Below are 18,107 nucleotides of genomic sequence, written 5' to 3'. Positions count from 1 at the left end.
CTTGGGACCTCCATCAGAGATAACTGGCAGAGACTCTGGGGAAAAGGTGACTTTTGGGGTCTTCTCTTAGTTTTCCCCGTGTCCCTTTCCCCATGCTGCTTTGTCTCAGAGCCAGTCTTTCCAGTCCAGTGATGAGGCTGGTGGTCTTTTTCCTCCACTGAGAAACTAGATCTCTAAGAGCAGAACAGAACTGAGCAGAGAAGATCCTTCAGGAAGTAAACAGCTGTTTTAGGCTAGCTCTCCTGCCCTGATATATGGAAGGCAGCCCCTTATTTCAAAGGTAGTCCATCCCATCTCCTCTCTATAATCAGGGTCAGTGGGAGAGGGCCTGCCAGTTAGAGAAGAAGCATGAGCTCTTCTCCAGGCTCAGCCTTCTAGCTCCACTGGTCAGCAGTGGGAAGTGGGAGGTCACTGCAGTAAGAGCTGCTGACTTAATCCTAGGGAAACAACGTCTTTAGGAAGCTGCTTGGCTCGAGTGCTCCTGGCTGGGAAGATTCCTCCCCACACGGTGCCACCGTCGAAGGACTTTGGGACTGGTGGCTCCCAGCTCTTTGTCAGGCCCTTCCAGGGCATGGTGCCGCTTGGGATTTCGTCTGGAAACTGGTTTCTCTGCTTCTGCCTTTTCCAAAGAGGCCACAGGAGCATCCCCATATGCTCGGTAACCACCAACTAGGCAGTACGTCTCCCCATGCCAGCCCACCTGAGTCTCTCCACAACCTCGGTAGAGGACATGGTAGTGACCAGGCGTAGGGGGAGAAATGGGAGCGGCAGCTGCTGGGAAAGAAATAAGAACAAATCAGACATAGCTGCTTAGCACTACAGGCTTGTAATTCAATTCAATTTATTAAGTACTGATAATCATTTAATATCAATTTAATAACTTCAATAAGGACCAGGGCCTGAACTAATCAACCAGATTAGCTTCTTTGTTCTCCCAGTAAACTGAGAGAATACCTCTTCCTATGTCAGCAAAGCCAGATGGGGCTGACTTTATGGCCATTAAGGATGAGACCCTTTACCAAAGGCATTAAGTTGAGCAATGGGACTTTTTATACGTGGTGAAGAGGGTTACCCACTAAGAGGTTTGCTCCAGAGACCCCAAAATAACCACACACCGGGTACTGCTGAATGAATTCGTCTCAAGTCTTTTCAGCCAAAGAAAAGTAAAATTTATTAAAAGTTCGCTTGCATTAGACACAGAGTAAGTCTGTGCTAGAAAATTCTACGGCCCTCTCACTCACATGGCATTCTATGGCACTCTCACTAATTCTATGGTGCTCTCACACATGGCATTCTATGGCGCTCTCACACCACATGGCATGAGATGGGGTCTTATATACAGAAGGTTGTGGGAGCAATCTAGGGGTGGTCTAGAGGAGTTAATGAGGTCAATGAGTGATTAAGGGTGGGAAGTAGCTGGAGGCTTCCTGGAGACTACAGACAATGGTGGGCTAGGCCAGTTCAAGGGTGGATCATATATTTTGATAGGTGGGAAGTCTAGTAACAGAGACTTGGGCTCAGCCATCAAGTAAGGCTTATTGCCTCATCAAATGGGACGACTTAATCAATAGTCCAAGGGAGGTTCCCAGAGCCTGTACCTCAAGGACTCAAGGAGAGCTCTTGAGGGGGCTCCCAGAGCCCATACCTCATCAATGGCATGTTAGTAGTAAAGAAAGCACAGATTTCCTGGGTCATAATTTCAATGACGACCTTATCAACTTTCTTATTTTATTGTATTTACCATCTATTCAATTAAGAAAATTCCTGGGTCGGCTAGGTGTCCCAGTGAGTAGAGTGCCCTGAGGCCCTGAATTCTGATTGGGCCTCAGACAATTAACACACACATACATACATACCTAGCCATGTGACCTTGGGCAAGTTACTTAACCCCAATTGCCCTCCAAAAAGCAAAAAGAAAAAGGAAAGAAAAAAAAAAGAATTCCTTTCTCATACAATGATTAAATATTTATGGAGATAATAAATTTGAGTGACACAGCCATCCTGAATTGGGATGGTTCTAAAATGTATTTAAGCCTTCTCATCCTTTTGTTCAGGCAGTCAGAACTTAGGTTTTGGCTCCTTGTACATAAGCTCGATAGCTTCTCCAGCTTTAAGGGAATAAACAATATGGATTTACATTATCACCTGCCTCCTTTACCCAAACTTTCAGGTCAACAGTATCTATTGTACAACCAAGCACCGTGTTAGGTACAGAGAATACAATGACTAATATAAAATAATCCTTGCCTTCGAGAGAAGCTCCAATGGGGAATAACAGTGTGTACTCAGGTCAATATAAACCGGATTCCTGCCCCTCCCTTACCCTAGTAAAAAAAAAAAAATATATATATATATATATATATATATATATAATTTGGGGATAAGGAAACACTAACAGCTCAAGGAATCAGGAAAGGACCTGTGTAGGATTTGAATTAAACTTGCAGGGAGAAAGGGATTCTATGCCTGGGGCTAGCCTGTAGGGAGCGTCAGCAAGGCAAATGGGTGGGTCTCCATGCAGAGATGGAGAAAGTCAGGTGAAATCAGTCTGGACACAGAAGCTCTTAACCTGAGTCAGTACTCTTATTTTAAAGATGTTTTGCTAACTGCATTCCCATATAATTAGTTTCCTTTGTAATCCTTTGTGTTTTATGCATTTAAATCCATTACTCTTGAGAAGAAAATGAATCTGTCTTCCCCAAAACTTCCAAAAGGGTAAAAAAAAAAAGCTACTTGGCTCTAGAAAAACTGTGAAGGGTTTTAGTAGACAAATAGCAGAGTTTACTTTATCCTAGATGCAATAGGGAACTACTTAGGCTCTTTAGCAGGGAAGTGACATAAATGAGTGAACCGGAAAAGCATTTAAGTGCTCACTATATGCAAAAAACTGCTAAGTCCTGGGGGAAATTAAGAGAGTCCCTGGTCTCAAAGAGCTCACATGCTAATATGGGGTGACAACACAATATAGGAAGGATCAGATGGAAAATCCCAGTAGTGGGGGTGTGTGTGCAGAGACTGTACTTTAGGAATATCTATTTGGCAAAAGTCTAGAGGAAAGATTGAAGAGGAGAGAAACTGAAGGTAAGGAAACTAGCAGGCTATTGAAGTTTTCCAAGCAGGATATGCTGAGGGCCTGAATCAAGATGGTGGCCCTATAAGTGGGGAGAAGACAGATGAGGGAGATAGTATGCAGAATTGACAAGGCTTGGTAACCTATGGATATGGAGGGAAGGTGAGCTGAGAATCAAGGACTAAGGATGACTCCTAAAGGTATGAATTTGGATGACTGGAAGAATGGTGGTCTCTTGACAGAAAGAGAGATTAAGAAGAGGGGTAGGTTTAGGAGGAGAGATCTTTTGGATATATTGAGTTTGAGATGACAATGAGACAATCAGGCAGAGATACCCAAGCGGGCAATTAGAGATGCTGGACTAGAATGCAAGATAGAGACAAGGTCTGGAGAGATAAATTTGGTAGTCATCTGTATTGAGATAAGAGTTAAATCCATGGGATCAGGTGAGATCACCAACAGCAAATGTAGAGAGAAGAGGAAGGGCATAGGACAGAACCATGAGATACATTGAGGAGGGGAAGGGACCAGGCTGCAGAGAGGAGAGGAGTTACCCAACTGGCACTGACCAGTTGGGTCCCCAGTGGGGCAGCTCAGACTACTCACATGTGGTTTGTCCTTCATTCTCCGAGAGGACCAACGACATCAGGAGGGTGATATCTTGCAAGTAAATTGGATTTAAGAGAGGGAGGGCTGTTCAAGGTTACCAGCCTTACTTTCTCCTCTAGAGCCGTCCCGGTCCAGGAGCAAGATATAGATCAGGAGACTGCAAATGACCCGGATACAGTGGGAAACCTTGATCTTTCTAAGCTAAAGTTTTTCCTAGGTATCAGTTTGACGGAGGCAACACCCACTCAAGGATTAAGGTTGATTAAGAAGTGAGCCTAAGAATGTTCCCTTTTATCTAATTAAAAAAAAAAATCAGCCTGGGAGAGGAAAACCCTCAGGGTTTCTGGCCAAAACAGAAACAATTACTATTTACATTCACCTTGAGGTATCTGGGTCCAAATAATGACCACTAAGTGGTGCTTGGACTAGGACTTATTGCTGGCCAATCGATGAAGGCACGGTCTTTAAGAAAGAAATCTAGCCAGTAAACCCCAAGATATCTTGCTAGGTTTCAGCCATCAAAATGTACCTTCCTTTGGACAGAGTATCCACAAGAAGGGCATGATACCCCATGTGGAAGGAGGAGGGGAGGGAAGGGGAAGGGAAAAGAGGACCAATGATGTGAGGAGGGGGATGTCTTGACTTACAAGTGAATTGGATTTAAGTGAGGCAGAGCTGGGCAAAGTCATCAGCCTCACTCTCTCCTCCAGAGTCATCAGAATCCAGTGGCAAAACATAGGTCAGGATGACTGGTGATGGCCCTGATGCAGTGGGAGGCCTTGGTCTTTTTAAGCTAAGGTCTTTCCCAGGTCTGTTTGTCTGAGACAATACTCATTCAGCGGTTAAGGCTAGGTAAGAATTGAGGCAAATGATGACTTAGTATTGACTTCTCAAAAGAATCAGTGTGGGAAGGGGAGACCCTCAGAGTTTCTGAACAGAAACAACTGTTATTTACACTTACTCTGAGTCATCAAAATCTAAACTATGAACAAGTAAGGCTTGGGCTGGGACCTATTATCGGCCAATCAGTGGGAACCAGACTGATTGGGTTTAAAGTCAAAGAATTAATTGTTCCAGTTTAAAAAAAAAATGAAACAAGACAATGATAAAACAAATAAGGAAAAAAAAAAACCTAGCCCCCCAAACCCAAGATATCTTATAAAGTATAAGATCAAAACCACATGTAAGGATACAACTCTCCACGTGGACAGAGGGAGACAAGAAGCAAGAAGGGGATGTGGGGGAGGAGGAAGAGGAAGAAAAAACACTTTATAGATATATCCCAGGGAAAAAACCCTCCTCCCTACTCTACCCCTATTCCTAGATTCTACTTTTTGGAATGAATGAATTAACACTGTCCTAACCACATTAAATCTGAATTTTTCAAACTGAAGTTTATTAAATTAGAAAAAGACCAGAGGGACCAGAAGCTGAGGGGGCCAAGGACAGAATGTCCTCTTCTCACCTGAAACCGAATACTTTGTCTGGGGCCTCTTTTCTCTCTATATATCTTCCATTGATGATCTCTTTAGCTTCTGTAGATTCAATTATTAGCTTCTATGCAGATGACCAAATTCTACATATCTACCTCTCTCTCTGTTCTCATCAGATATATCCATCTAGTTTGTCCATTAAGCATCTCAAATTCAATGTCCAAAACTTAACTGATTATCTTCTCTTCTCCCCCATTTCTACTTTCTATTGGACGCAAAACCCAGCTTTCCTTCAGTCTTTCCTATTTCTATGTGTGGCACCACCATTTTCCAATCATCCAGTCCCTTTCCAGGCTTTCCCACTCCCTCTTAACTCTAGAGCCTTCACTCTGAGATCATCTCTAATTTATCCATACTTATTGTGATGGGGTAACTCGGGTCTAGGTCAATTTGTGGAACCAATTTGTAAAACCAGTCTGTGCAGTTGTAACTGTAATTTGCATTGTAAAATTGTAATCTGTGAAATCCCTTTCCCAGCCTCAAACTCTGCCCCTTCCCCCTATCCTCACTCGGCCTAGGCAACACCTTGTGACTCCTTTGTTCTTCCTTAATCTCTGGCCCAAATCCCATCTAAACTATCTATGCACTAAAGTCACAAATTCCTCTCAGTCAGCTCTAACCTTTATCTATTCCCTGAGGTCCCTTCCCTCCATCCGGTCAGTCCTGACAATGGCAGCCCTACCCTTTAAAAGTAAAAGCCTGTACCCCTCTCCCTTGCAGGTCCCCTAAGGACTCTTGCCCACCTCTCATAGAAGCATAACAATAAACTTCTACAACTCTCACTCCAATAAAGCCTGAGACCTTGAATTCTTTCCAGACAATATTGCAGGTTTTCTGGTCTTAGGTAAGATCAGAGTTCCTGCTGAACCTATTGGGAGCTATCCCTCATCAGTTGCATGTTATCTCCCCCATTAGATTGAAAACTTCTTGAGGGCAGGGACTTTCTCTTATCTTTCTTTTAGTCCCTGTGCTTAGCACAGTAAGAACTTAATACATATTTGTTGACATGTGAACTGACAGTCAGGTTCACTGACCTGAGTCCATCCTAGACTCATCTTCCTTCCCTCTCATCCCGTGAATCACACTGCACACCTCTCAAGTCCATTTTCTTCTCTTCACTCCCAGTCTCTAAAGCTGAGTCCCTCATCACCTCTCATCCTAATTGGTCTCCCACCTTCCAATTTCTTTCTCTCTCCAATCTATTCTCCACATAGCTGCCAAACTGATATACTTAAAATATCTATCTAAATTTCATTATGTACTCAAAAATTTGTACATGGCTCTCTTATTTCCTGGATAAAATACAGACTCTTCAGCCTGGCATCTAAAGTGCTGGGTCCTACATATCTTTCTAGTCTTACTTCCTATTACTCCCCCCTCTTTCTGCAATTCTCTGTTCCAAACTGTCATGGTAGCTGTTCCCACCCACAAGATTCCATGTCCTGTCCCAATGCCTTTCTATAGGAGGTCCCCCATGTCTGGAATGCAGTACCTCTGAACCATGGCCTCTTAGAATTCCCTAGCTCAGGGACCCCAGTATCTCCTGATCGTTCTCCCAGTTGTTAAAGCTCCCTCTCTCCTGAAATTCTTTTGTATTTTCTCCTTGTGTGTATAGTATCTATCACCACAACAAAATGTAATCTCCTCAAGAGCAGAGACCATTTTGGGTTTTTTTTTGCACCTCCAGCAAGGACTGTTTTGTATGTAATAGGAACTTAATATTTGTTGAACTAAATTAAATCTCCAGGAGCAGATTCCTCTGGCCTTCTTCCATAACTGTCTGTCAGTATCACTTTCATTCTTCCTCTGGCAGGGTCTGCTCTTTCTAGGGCTACCACTTTATCCTTTTTTCCATCCAAGTTCAGCCTTTGAACATGGTGGTCCAAAATTTCCCCATCAATGTGAATGGCTTTCACAATCCCTCCAACCTCCACGGAATCAGCACCTACCACTCAATTCACTCTATGCATTACTTACTACTGGTCAACAAAACCAAAATTATTTTGCTGAAAAGGCTGACTTGGGAAAATACCTGTAGCATCAATGTATACATAGTACTTCCAATAAATGATTCACTAATTCAAGTATCAATGATCTCATCATCATGCATCCTACCATTACTGACCACAAACCTTCCACAACTCATCAGATGGTCTTTGATGAATGAAGTAGCTCAAAAAAATGAGGTTGGAGTCAACTTCAGCCTTTCTAAACTTCCCTAGTCTGGTTCTTGATTGACAGACTACACAGCCTATCATTGGCCTTATATACAGTCTTTTCAGGTGGGTAGGATGGGCCAGAACTTGGACTCTATTGGCAATAGCTTTTGAGAATCTAGGGTCAGTTCCATGGCACAAGACACTGGTGGTGGACTTTTGTGAAGGATCTTCTCATATGGGGAATGGCCCGTTGTGCATCTAGTCACACCCCCACAGGCAGATGCTGTTGTACAGTTACTTCCTCTGTACATCAAGCCTACCTGCTGTCCTGCCCTCCCAGGGAACAAAGGATAAGTTGGAGTTTATATACAAGATCCGGTCAGACATTCTCACTCAGCCAACCAAAGAAATTGGTATCTCTTTGAGAAATGGCAGGGAAAGATTCCCCTGGAATGACCTGTTTATGTGCTTACCTCACCATGGAAACTGTTGGGTAGGGGGGGGCCTGTGAGGTGCTCACTGCCCTGTGAGGTCATCACTGCCACCGTGAGATCACATAAGAAACTTGCCTTAGGACAGCAAGAGTCTCAGTGTCAGAGTTTTCACATGGGGATGGTGAAAACTCTGCTTATAAACTGTTTTAAGCAATGTGGTAGAAGAGCAGCAGCGTTCCTTGGCCCTAACACACAGCCTCCCTCCCAAGCAAACATGTATTTACTAAGCATTTGTATCCCTAGCAATGTGCTAGGTGTGGTCAGAGATATGTAAGAAGTTCTCCATGAAGAACTTGGAGTTTCTTTTTTTTTTTTTTGGAGGGGAGTCCAGATCTGTGATTTAATTGCTGTGAGGAGTTTCCTCCATATCTGCAGATTTGCAGCTGTTATTTAAAGTCTTAAGAGAGGTGACCAGGGTACCAGGAGATTAAGTGACTAGCTATGGGATGCCCCACATCTAAGATGAGTCCCAGGCAGAGGCCTTCCTGACATTGGGGCTAGCTCAATTATCGATCACACCTGCTGCCTCTTGGAGACAAAACTAGCATGCATAATAGAATTATTGTGCTAAACTGCAAGGTCTTAGGCATTGGCAACATTCATAAAAGGAAAATGTATGTGGACTGGGCTGGCCAGGGAGGGCTTTGATGATAGAAGCAGGACTCTAAAAGCATATGGGTTGGCAGGAAGGGGAAGACATTTTGGGTAGAGATGCTAAAGAAATGCTGAATCAACTATGAGCAGAGATAGTATGGTGAGAATGTACACAGCAAGTGAGGACTGTGAAGGGGACAGATGGTCTGACCAGAGTAGAAAAGGGTACATGTTGGAGAACCCTGGATAGGATGGTACTTACTGGTCCACCAGTTCTTGGACCTGAGTACTCATAAGGGACACCTTTCATCTAGTGATTCAGAGGGCTTTACCAATCACTACCCTGATATGCTCGGCAGGTAACTCACCAAGAAAGAGTGTGGAAAGACACTGTGGAAAGAACATTGGCTTTGCAATCCAAGCACCTGGGTTCAAATACTAGCTCTTTTACCATGAGACCTTGGTAAAGTTACTTAAAAACAGCAAATATTTACCCCCAAACCTACTATATGGACATTATTACACCAGCAATACAATCTTGAGAAACATTTATTAAGTACTTACTATGTGCAAAGAATTGTGCTAGGCACTAAAGATACAAAGATAAAACAAAGTCCCTACCCTCATGGAGCTTACAATCTAATGGTCTTACATGATAATTTGAGGAGAGAAAGGCACTAACACCTGAGGGAATCTATATATACTGAACTAGTAAAGAACAATCAATAAACACTTAAAGTTCCTAGTCTTATAATAACACTTCTCAAACTGGAAATTTAGAGGGCACTCTCAAGTCTGAACAACAACAAGTTCTTCTAAGACCTGCCTCATCTAAAGTTGTGTTATAATGTCTGTTTTGTCATCTAATGTTAAAGATGTTAAAGCCCACTAACAATGACATTTACATAGCATTTTAACCTTTGCAAAGTTATTTTTGTTTATTAATAGCTCACTTGAGCTGGGGAATAACCCTGTGAAACAAAGACTAAAGATATTACTATACTCATTTTAGAGATTAAAAAAAATTGAGGTTGAGAGAAGTTAAATGATTCACCTATGACCATGTAGCTCATAAATGTTGGGAAAAGGATTGAAATCTAGGTTGTCTTCTCCCTTCTACCCCAATTACATGTAAACACAATTTTTAGCATTCATTTTTACAAGATTTGAGTTCCAAATTTTTCTCCCTCCATCCCCTCCCCCACTCCTCTTCCTAAAATGGTAAGCAATTTGACATTGATTATATGTGTGTAATCATGTAAGACATTGTTCCATATTAGTCACAATTGTGAAAGAAGAAACAAATCAAAAGGAAAAAACTACAAAAAAATAAAGCAAAAAAAGTATGCTTTGATCTGCATTCAGATTTGGACATGGACATCATTTTTGGACGAGTCCTTTGTAATTGTCTTGAATCATTGTGTTGCTGAGAAGAGCGAAGTCATTCATAGTTGATGATCACACAGTGTTGCTGTTACTGTGTACAATGTTGTCCTGGTTCTCATTTCACTTTGCATCAGTTTTCATTCAAGTCTTTCCAGTTTTTTCTGAAATCTGCCTGCTCATCGTGACATCTAGGTCTTCTTGACGTCATGTCCAGTAGACTTTTCTCAACACCATGCTAAGGAAGCTTACTTTACACAGAAGAGAAGATTAGGTGAAAATGAATGTAAACCTAAACCATCCTGGTACACAGAAAGAGCCATACTCTTGTTTCCATTTCAGCTGCAAACGTCAGGTTCAGCCTTAGGAAATCTGTACACTTTGAGGACTGGAGTCTTTGCAACTTTTACTGTTGAGGGTCCCACCATCCTGCTAGCTACCCTAACTCACCACTCCAATGCCATCCTCAATTCCTCATTCACATTTATCCTACACGTCCAGTTTGTTGTTGAATCTTATTGACGGGGTACCCGGGGTCTAGATCAATTTGTGAAACCAACTTGTAAAACCAGTCTCAATTGTAACTGCAATTTGTCCTTTCCCACCCTTGAGCTCTGCCCCTTCCCCCTATCCCACACTCCACCTAGGCAACACCCGGTGACCCCTTTTGTTCTTACTTAATCTCTTCATTTCTTCTCAGGCCTGGCTCACACCCTCCTTTGTCCTTGCCTTTTGTCTCCTTCCACCAGGCCCAAATCTTATCTACCCTATCTATTCACATGCTCCTCATGGTCAGCTCTGACCTTTATCTATGCACTGAAGCCCCTCCCTCAGGTCAGCCCGACAATGGCAGCCCTACCCTTTAAAGGTAAAAGCATGTACCCCTCTCACTTGCAGGTCCCCTAAAGGACTCTTGCCCTTCTCATAGAAGCTAACAATAAACTTCTACAACTCTCACTCCAATTAAGCCTGAGACCTTGAATTCTTTCCAGACAATATTGCAGGTTTTCTGGTCTTAGATAAGATCATAATTCCTGCTGAACCTATTTGGGATCCCTTCCCCCATCATTATCATTTCTACTCTCTCGTCTCCTTCTCTCTCCTTACATAATATGGGCTCTCATCATCTCACACCTGGACTCCTGCCTTCTGGTGGAACTCTCTACCTCACCTCTCTCCCCATTCTAATCCAAAGCTGCCAAAGTGATTTTCCAAAAAACTCTGGTCTGCTATCACCTTATCTCCTAACTTAAACTCAGCTGGTTCCCTGTTACCTTCAGAATAAAATATCAGCCCTTTTGTGTTGTTCTTGAAAGCCCTTCATAACCTGGCTCCTTTATGCTTTTTTAATCTTCTACTTTATTCCATTTCACACACCCTACGACCCAGTGACATTGGCCTCACAGCATCTCCCCAACTGCTTTTGCATGAACTCTATCCCATACCTGAAATGTTCTGTGACCTCACCTTGGACTCTCAGTTTCCCCTGGCTTTCTTCAAAACTCAGCCAAGATCCTACCTTCTCCAGGAGACTTTTTTCAGTCTTCTCCAATGCTAGTGTTTTTCCTCTAGGATAACCTCGCATCTACTCTACAGCTTTTCAAGTATGTTATTTACATATTGAATCTCATTAAAATGTGAATTCCTTGAGGGCAGGGTCTGTCTTTATATCATCAGTGCTTAGCACAGTACCTAGAACCTAGTATGTGCTTAATAAATGATTGTGTATTGATTAAAGTCTAACAAATCAAGTATTCTCCCTGTGCCCTAGAGATCATGATGAACATGGGAGACTAGAATTTTTTTTTTTTTTGCTTTTTGGAGGGCAATTGGGGTTAAGTGACTTACCCAAGATCACACAGCTAGTTTTTATGTTAAGTGTCGGAGGTCAAATTTGAACTCAGGTCCCCCTGACTCCAGGGCTTGTGCTCTATTCACTGAGCTACCTAGTCACCCCGGGAGACTGGAATTTTTTTGGAGGTATCCAAAAGAAAGTCCACATCCACCTAAACAAGAGATCTGATTTATTATCCAAGGGGTAGGAAAGTCCCTACCTTTAAGGATTTTACATTCTGGATCTCCATTTCCACATGTGCAAAATGGGGGGCAGGAGGGTTGGCCTAAGGCCCCTTCCAGCTCTAACCTCTATGACCTTCAACTTGATCATCATCAACTCCTTGGAATGACTAGTTCTCCCACCACAGATGCCACTTTTACTGATCTTCTGAGGGAGACGTTGCCTCCTTGAATACTTCCTTGTTACCCTTCTCCTTTGTCAGAGAGAGAAGGATGCCATGCACTTTAAACTCAACTAGTCAGCTAGATACCATATCAAGGAGAGTTCTAGACTTTGAGGCATGAAGACTGGAGTTCAAAATCTCACCTCAGACACTAACTGTAGGACTCCAGACAAGTCATTTACCCCAACTTCCTTTTCTCCTAGTGATGTAAAGGGCTTGACAAACTTTAAGTGGATATAAAATGGCAACCATTAGTACTTATTATTTCAACCCAGTATTAGGACAGGGCTCTGGGTTATTTTTTTTTTCATTCCCTGGCCCACATTTATAGTCTAATAATAGGCAGGACATCCCATTCCAGCAGGATCACAAAGCCAAGTCCCAAGAAAGGAAATAAAAGCCCAGAAGTCCATCCATAGAAGCCTTACTCGATCACAAAGCCAAGTCCCAAGAAAGGAAATAAAAGCCCAGAAGTCCATCCATAGAAGCCTTACTTGGGCTAATAATGTGTTTGCTTTTAGCATGATTCATTCACATGCACTATGATTCACATAGTAGTGACAGGAAAGAAAGGGCATTGCTGAATTAGGATGAGGCACTGTGCATTAGTCACCTCCTATCTACCTATTCCAGCCAAAGCCCAGTATTGCCACCTGAATGAATGATGTTCAAAAAACCCAATAAGAGGGGTGGCTAGGTAGCACAGTGAATAGAGAACCAGCCCTGGAGTCAGGACCTGAGTTCAAATCCAGCCTCAGACATTTAACACTTACTAGCTGTGTGACCTTGGGCAAGTTACTTAACCCCAATTGCCCTGCCTTCTCCCCTCCAAAAAAGCAAAAAGAAAAAAAATCCAATAAGGAATTACAGAAAGTGATTTTCTTCACTCCAGAACTACACAACATTCAGCCAGAATCTCATGGATAACAGGAAAGGGAATTCTAGCATCAAAGGCAGCACCAGGTAGGCACAACCAGAGATAGGACATGTGTAACTTTTTCTGTGTCCCTAGGCAATAAGAGTAACTATTGAGAAAGCTCCAGGGTGGTCAGAAAGCTTCAGATAAGAAAACCAGAGTCCCAGGGGCTCAGATGCCTAATACTTCGTCTCTAGACACTAAAGGAGATAATTTCAGAGAATCATGGATAGAACGAACTGATGAAAAGTGAAGTGAGTGGAACCAGGAGAGCAATTTATATAAGAACAACACCACCATAAAGACAAACAACTGAGAGACTTAAGAACTCAGATAGATGAGTTTATTTAGGTCCTTATTTTATTCCAATCAGTATTAATCAACTCAGTGAAATTTCATAGGGGTACTGATTGTTGGCAATTATTAGTGATATACTCATCTAGTAATATGCAGTTAGTCAGTTTAGTTGACTAGTATTAGGATAGGAATTACATACATTAATACAGATTTTACATATTAATGTAACTAGGGATAATTAGATAAGATAGATTCTTTCTTATAATAGGCCTCAAACTTTAAACAACAGACTATAAATTCACCATCCACTGTCTAATAATCTGTTATAAAGGTCTCTTGCCTAACCAAAAGAATGCTGACTAGGGGACTCTACCGACTCTACCGGGCATTCATGAGAGTACCTGGATCTTCATTTTGCTCAATCACTGTGACCAAGCTCAGAATGGGTGGAATTTGTCTTGATGTAGTCTGAAAAGCCCCCCAATTTATTTGTTTATCTTCAGACTACCCTCTCTTGTCCAACATGAGGAGTGGCCTATCTTATGATCTTTTAGTCAGCAGAGATGAATGACCCCTGCCTTGCCCATCCTGTGATTCCCATGCTGATATATCATTTCTGGTCCTCCTGGAGGGACAAGAGTAAGGTCTATCAATTAATGAGATTTTGTATTTTACCTTGCCTCTTCTGAGTGTCTGGGTATCAAACCCTACAGAAGTAAGGCCCTGGGGATAAGGCAGCATCTCAAATTGTGAGGAAGTTTTGAGGTCCACTTCATTAGAGGGAAGCCAGGTTCCTTTAATAAAGTGCTATTGGCTTGGAGCTCTGCCTCCATTTCTCTTATTGTAGATAGGGTGTTTTGGAGCCCACAGAACTCTGATGAATGTAATGACTGACAATGTTTCCGGAGGATCAGTGAGGAAGCCTGTTATCCACCTCCTGATACAGATGTGCCAGAAATGTAGGGGGTGTGTATGTGTTTGCCCATGGAGATCATACAGTGCCCACGAGGGATTTACATATGTCTTTCAGGGAAGCTGGAATAGGCATCTGTAGAGTCTCTTCTTGTGTCATGGGAGAGACAAAATGACTGAGGAAACAAAATATTAAGTAATGTATGCCAATTGCCCAATAAACCCAGACCAGATCACCTCAGCTTAGGCCTGGCCCTCAATACAGAGGGAGACATTAAAAACAATTAGATACATTAAAACAATTAAATACATTAAAAACAATCAGATAAGGCCAATTAATTAAAAGGAAACAATATAACATTAGGTAGTTTGACTTCTAATTATCTGAAAGATTAGGGACTTTCTAAATTGGGTGGGGAGATTGAACAGGCACAATTCCCTAAAATCAGAAAAAGAGGTGTTCCACTGCCCCCAAGTGTGTCAATAAATAATCAAAGGAACATGTTTCCATTGATCAGTATAAGGCCAGTTTTCAGAAAAGACATATGGGTTGCTTGAGATATACAACTGTGAGAAAACTCCTTGCATCAATCTTTGCATCTGACTGGGTATTTGGTCATTATAACCTACGTTTTTGGTTAGGGGTCTCTAAGCAGCAGGTAGAGGGGGTCCAGCTTCCCAGCTGTACAGAACTAGGCTCAAATAATATAATAAGGTTTTCTCCCAATTCTCCCAAGATTTTCTCACAAGACATAAGTTGGACTAGACCCATCATTGAATAGAAAGAGAACTGAGCTAACTTCAGAATTCAGTCACAAGATACAGTCAGTGTGGTTCACTCAATTCCCACAATTAACCGCTTATTGTCCTAATTCCCTTGCTCTGTCTACAGTTATCTGAGTTAGTTTTCGATTCTTGCCAGGAGATGAAGCAGGCAATTGGCACAAGATGTGCTCTCCTCTGAGAAAGGATATCAGGCCAGAATTACATGGATCTTCCCACTAAGTACTATTAATCTAGGGAAAATAATTTTTAGGGTCAAGTTGAAGTCCTGGTCACTATTCCTTCCCAAGAAAGAATCCAAGGCTTGTCTCCCCTCCCACCAAATGCCAGTCTCACAAAGACCATACCTAGGGGCACCTAAGTGGTACAGCTTATAGAGCACTGGCCCTGGAACGAGGAGGACCTGAGTTTAAATCTGGACTCAAGATACTTACTAGCTGTGTGACCCTGGGCAAGTCAACCCCATTACCTAAAAAAAAAAAGTGAATAGCAAATAAATCCAGAAATCAGGGAAGGTATATAGATGAGAATATACTAGACAGTACATAGAATGAATGAACACCACCATTCAGAGTGAGCTATCTCAACTAAATCAAGAGAGTCCCAGATCTCACCAAAGTGGAAATTCCCTGCTGTCTAGTGTAGTAAACTGGGGATACGGACATGAGAGAGTTACTAGAACTTCTACAAATCAGCTTCTTTCTAGAATACTTTTCTCCCTTTATAGACCTCTCCCTAAACAGCATCTGGAATCACGTCTTCTCTCTCAAAGGTGGACTCAAGAAGATCAAGATCTTTCTCTTCTCAAACTTCATTAATCCCACCCCTCAAGAAGGCATGGAGAATTGAGTAATCAGTCTTCATCAATGAGGAAAGTCTTATGTACATGTGAAGCTAGGTGGCACAGTGGATAGAATGATGGGCCCGAAATCAGGAAGAACTGAGTTTAGAAACTTATTAGCTATTTGACCCTAGACAAGTCACTCAGCCTTTGTTTGCCTCAGTTTCTTCAACTGTAAAATAGGGATAATAGAGGGGGGCTAGTTGGCGCAGTTAATAGAGTACCGTCCCTGGACTCAGGAGGACCTGAGTTCAAATCTAACCTCAGACACTTTACACTTACTAGACCTTGGGCAAGTCACTTAACCCTAATTGCCCTGTCCTCTCCCCTCCAAAAAAAAAAAAAATGGGGATAATAACAGCATCTGTCAGGGCTGTTGTGAGGAATGAGATATTTGTAAATCCCTTAGCACAATACATGGTACATACTAGTTACTGTATAAATGTTTATCCCCTCACCCACTCCTCCACTTTTAAGCCCCTGGGTACAGATATGAGGTACAGAAATATACATTTTTGGGCATGGCCACTCTATGTATTTGTTTTGCTTTACTACTTAGTTGTTATGACAGGTGCATTTTTATTTCTCAGTTTTTGATTGGGGGGAAGGGTCAGAGGGGAGGAGGGGTACCACAGTGATAATAATAAAAAAAGAGAGGGCCATTGGAACTTTTTTTAAGTGCACAGAAGAGATCAGAAAGAAGTTCAGAAGTAAACAAGGATAAGGAGGAAAAAAATCTGAAGTAACATGTGCAATTTGTTAGATTCTTTTATTACATTCCTTTAAAAAAGCAAGTGGTAGAAATGGAGATTTGGTTTCATCTGAAATCCTCTTTATGTGTTGTATTTATTGTGTGTATGAAAATGCTCCCTTTTAGGTGTTTAAATTTAGGACTTTTTTTTTTTTTTTAAGAAAAAGCTCTGGTATATGAAGTAGAAAATCTGTGTTCAAAACCTGGCATTGCCATTCAGTTTCCTCGGTAAAATGGGTTTTAAAAAATACCTGTATTTCTATCTTACCAAGAAGTTAAGGCTAAAAGCAGGGAATATATGAGGAATGTTTTGGAAAAAACAAACACTATGCAGTCCAGGCATGCCACATGTCTCATTTGATCCTCACCCCTTTTTGGAGTAGGCATATCAATCAATCAATAAGTGCCTAGGATGTGTGTGCCAGGACCTGAACTATAAGCCAGAGATATAAATTTAAAAAGTGGAAAGTTTCCATCCCATTCTAGGGAGATGAATTTTCACAGATAAGTAAATACAATATGTCTCCAAAGCAAGGGTGGTCTTTGGGGATGGGGTGTAATAAGGGCTTCTAAGAGTAAAAGTTGCATAGGGCAGAAGAGGTGGCCTGGGCAAAAGCCCAGATGAGTGAGACAGAATGTGGTGTATGAGGAATAAGAATCTGCCTGGAACATTGGCATCAGACTATGAAGTGCTCTAAGTACCAAAGTGAGCAGTTAATATTTTATCCTAGAAGTAGGAGGGAGGCACTGAAGTTCCTTAAGGAGGGGAACAAGGTCAAACTTGTGTTTTCAGACTATTAAATGTTCCTAATATTAAGCAATAAAATATTAACTATTAGCAGCTGAGTAAGGAAAATGTGGGAGGAGAGAAACCCATCAGGAAGCCAGTGAAATATTCCAGGCAAGAAGTATGAAGGCCTAAATTAGGGTGCTGGCTATGAAGAGAAGGGGACAGATGTGAGGTATCAGGATTGAAAAGGTTTAGGAACTGATTGGATATGAGTAGGTAGTAAGAATGAAGAGCTGAAGATGACATTAATACACTGTTAGTGAAGCAGGGAATTTTTACTGTCATTCTGGAAAGAAATCTGGAACTATATCCAAAAATCTACTATGCTGTACATAACCTTTAACCCACAGCATGATACCATTATAATACCTATACCCCAAAGATACCAAGGAAAAAGGAAAAGAATACATGCGTACAAAAATATTTATAGCAGTTCTTTTTGTGGAGGCAAAGAACTCAGGAGTGCTTATTAATTAAGGAATGGCTGAACAAATTGAGGTATATGAATGTGATGGAATATTGTTGTACTGTAAAAAATGGTGAAAGGGATGGTTTCAGAGGAATCTAGGAAGACTTATATGAACTAATACAGAGTGAAGTAAGCAGAACCAGGAGAATAATTTATATAAGAACAACATTGTGAAGTCTTAAAAGACTTATGAACTCTGATCAATGAAATGACCAACTACAATTCCAGAAGACCAAAGATGAAATATGCTACCTACTTCCTGACAGAAGTGAGATATATTTTTTTGGACATAGCCAATGTGGGAAT

The 18,107-nt window shown here is 41.7% G+C and overlaps 1 protein-coding gene across 1 annotated transcript; it reads right to left on the bottom strand.

Annotated features, from left to right (window-relative positions):
- Positions 1 to 361: 361 nt before the first annotated feature.
- On the bottom strand, positions 362 to 7,718 carry DPEP2NB (DPEP2 neighbor). The gene is made up of 2 exons (XM_069085704.1): positions 7,652 to 7,718; positions 362 to 774 (listed from the first exon to the last, which is right to left on the bottom strand). Exons 1-2 carry the CDS (start codon positions 7,716 to 7,718, stop codon positions 455 to 457), a joined length of 387 nt encoding a protein of 128 aa, XP_068941805.1. The 3' UTR covers positions 362 to 454.
- Between the last annotated feature and the right edge of the window lie 10,389 nt (positions 7,719 to 18,107).

This window comes from Petaurus breviceps, unplaced genomic scaffold (assembly GCF_028583685.1).
Source record: "Petaurus breviceps papuanus isolate PSGF00001 unplaced genomic scaffold, PetGlider_PUasm1.0 176, whole genome shotgun sequence".
NCBI classification, from domain to species: Eukaryota; Metazoa; Chordata; class Mammalia; order Diprotodontia; family Petauridae; genus Petaurus; species Petaurus breviceps.
The sequence above is the reverse complement of the archived record's forward strand: the minus strand, read 5'-3'. Positions and strand labels throughout refer to the sequence as shown.

Coding starts and splice junctions, on each gene's coding strand:
- DPEP2NB (XM_069085704.1), bottom strand. CDS start 7,718: ATGTCTGACCGGATCTTGTATATAAACTCCAACTTATCCTTTGTTCCC. Junction 775..7,651: donor CTGGGAGGGCAGGACAGCAG/GTAGGCTTGATG, acceptor TTTCTTTCCCAG/CAGCTGCCGCTCCCATTTCT.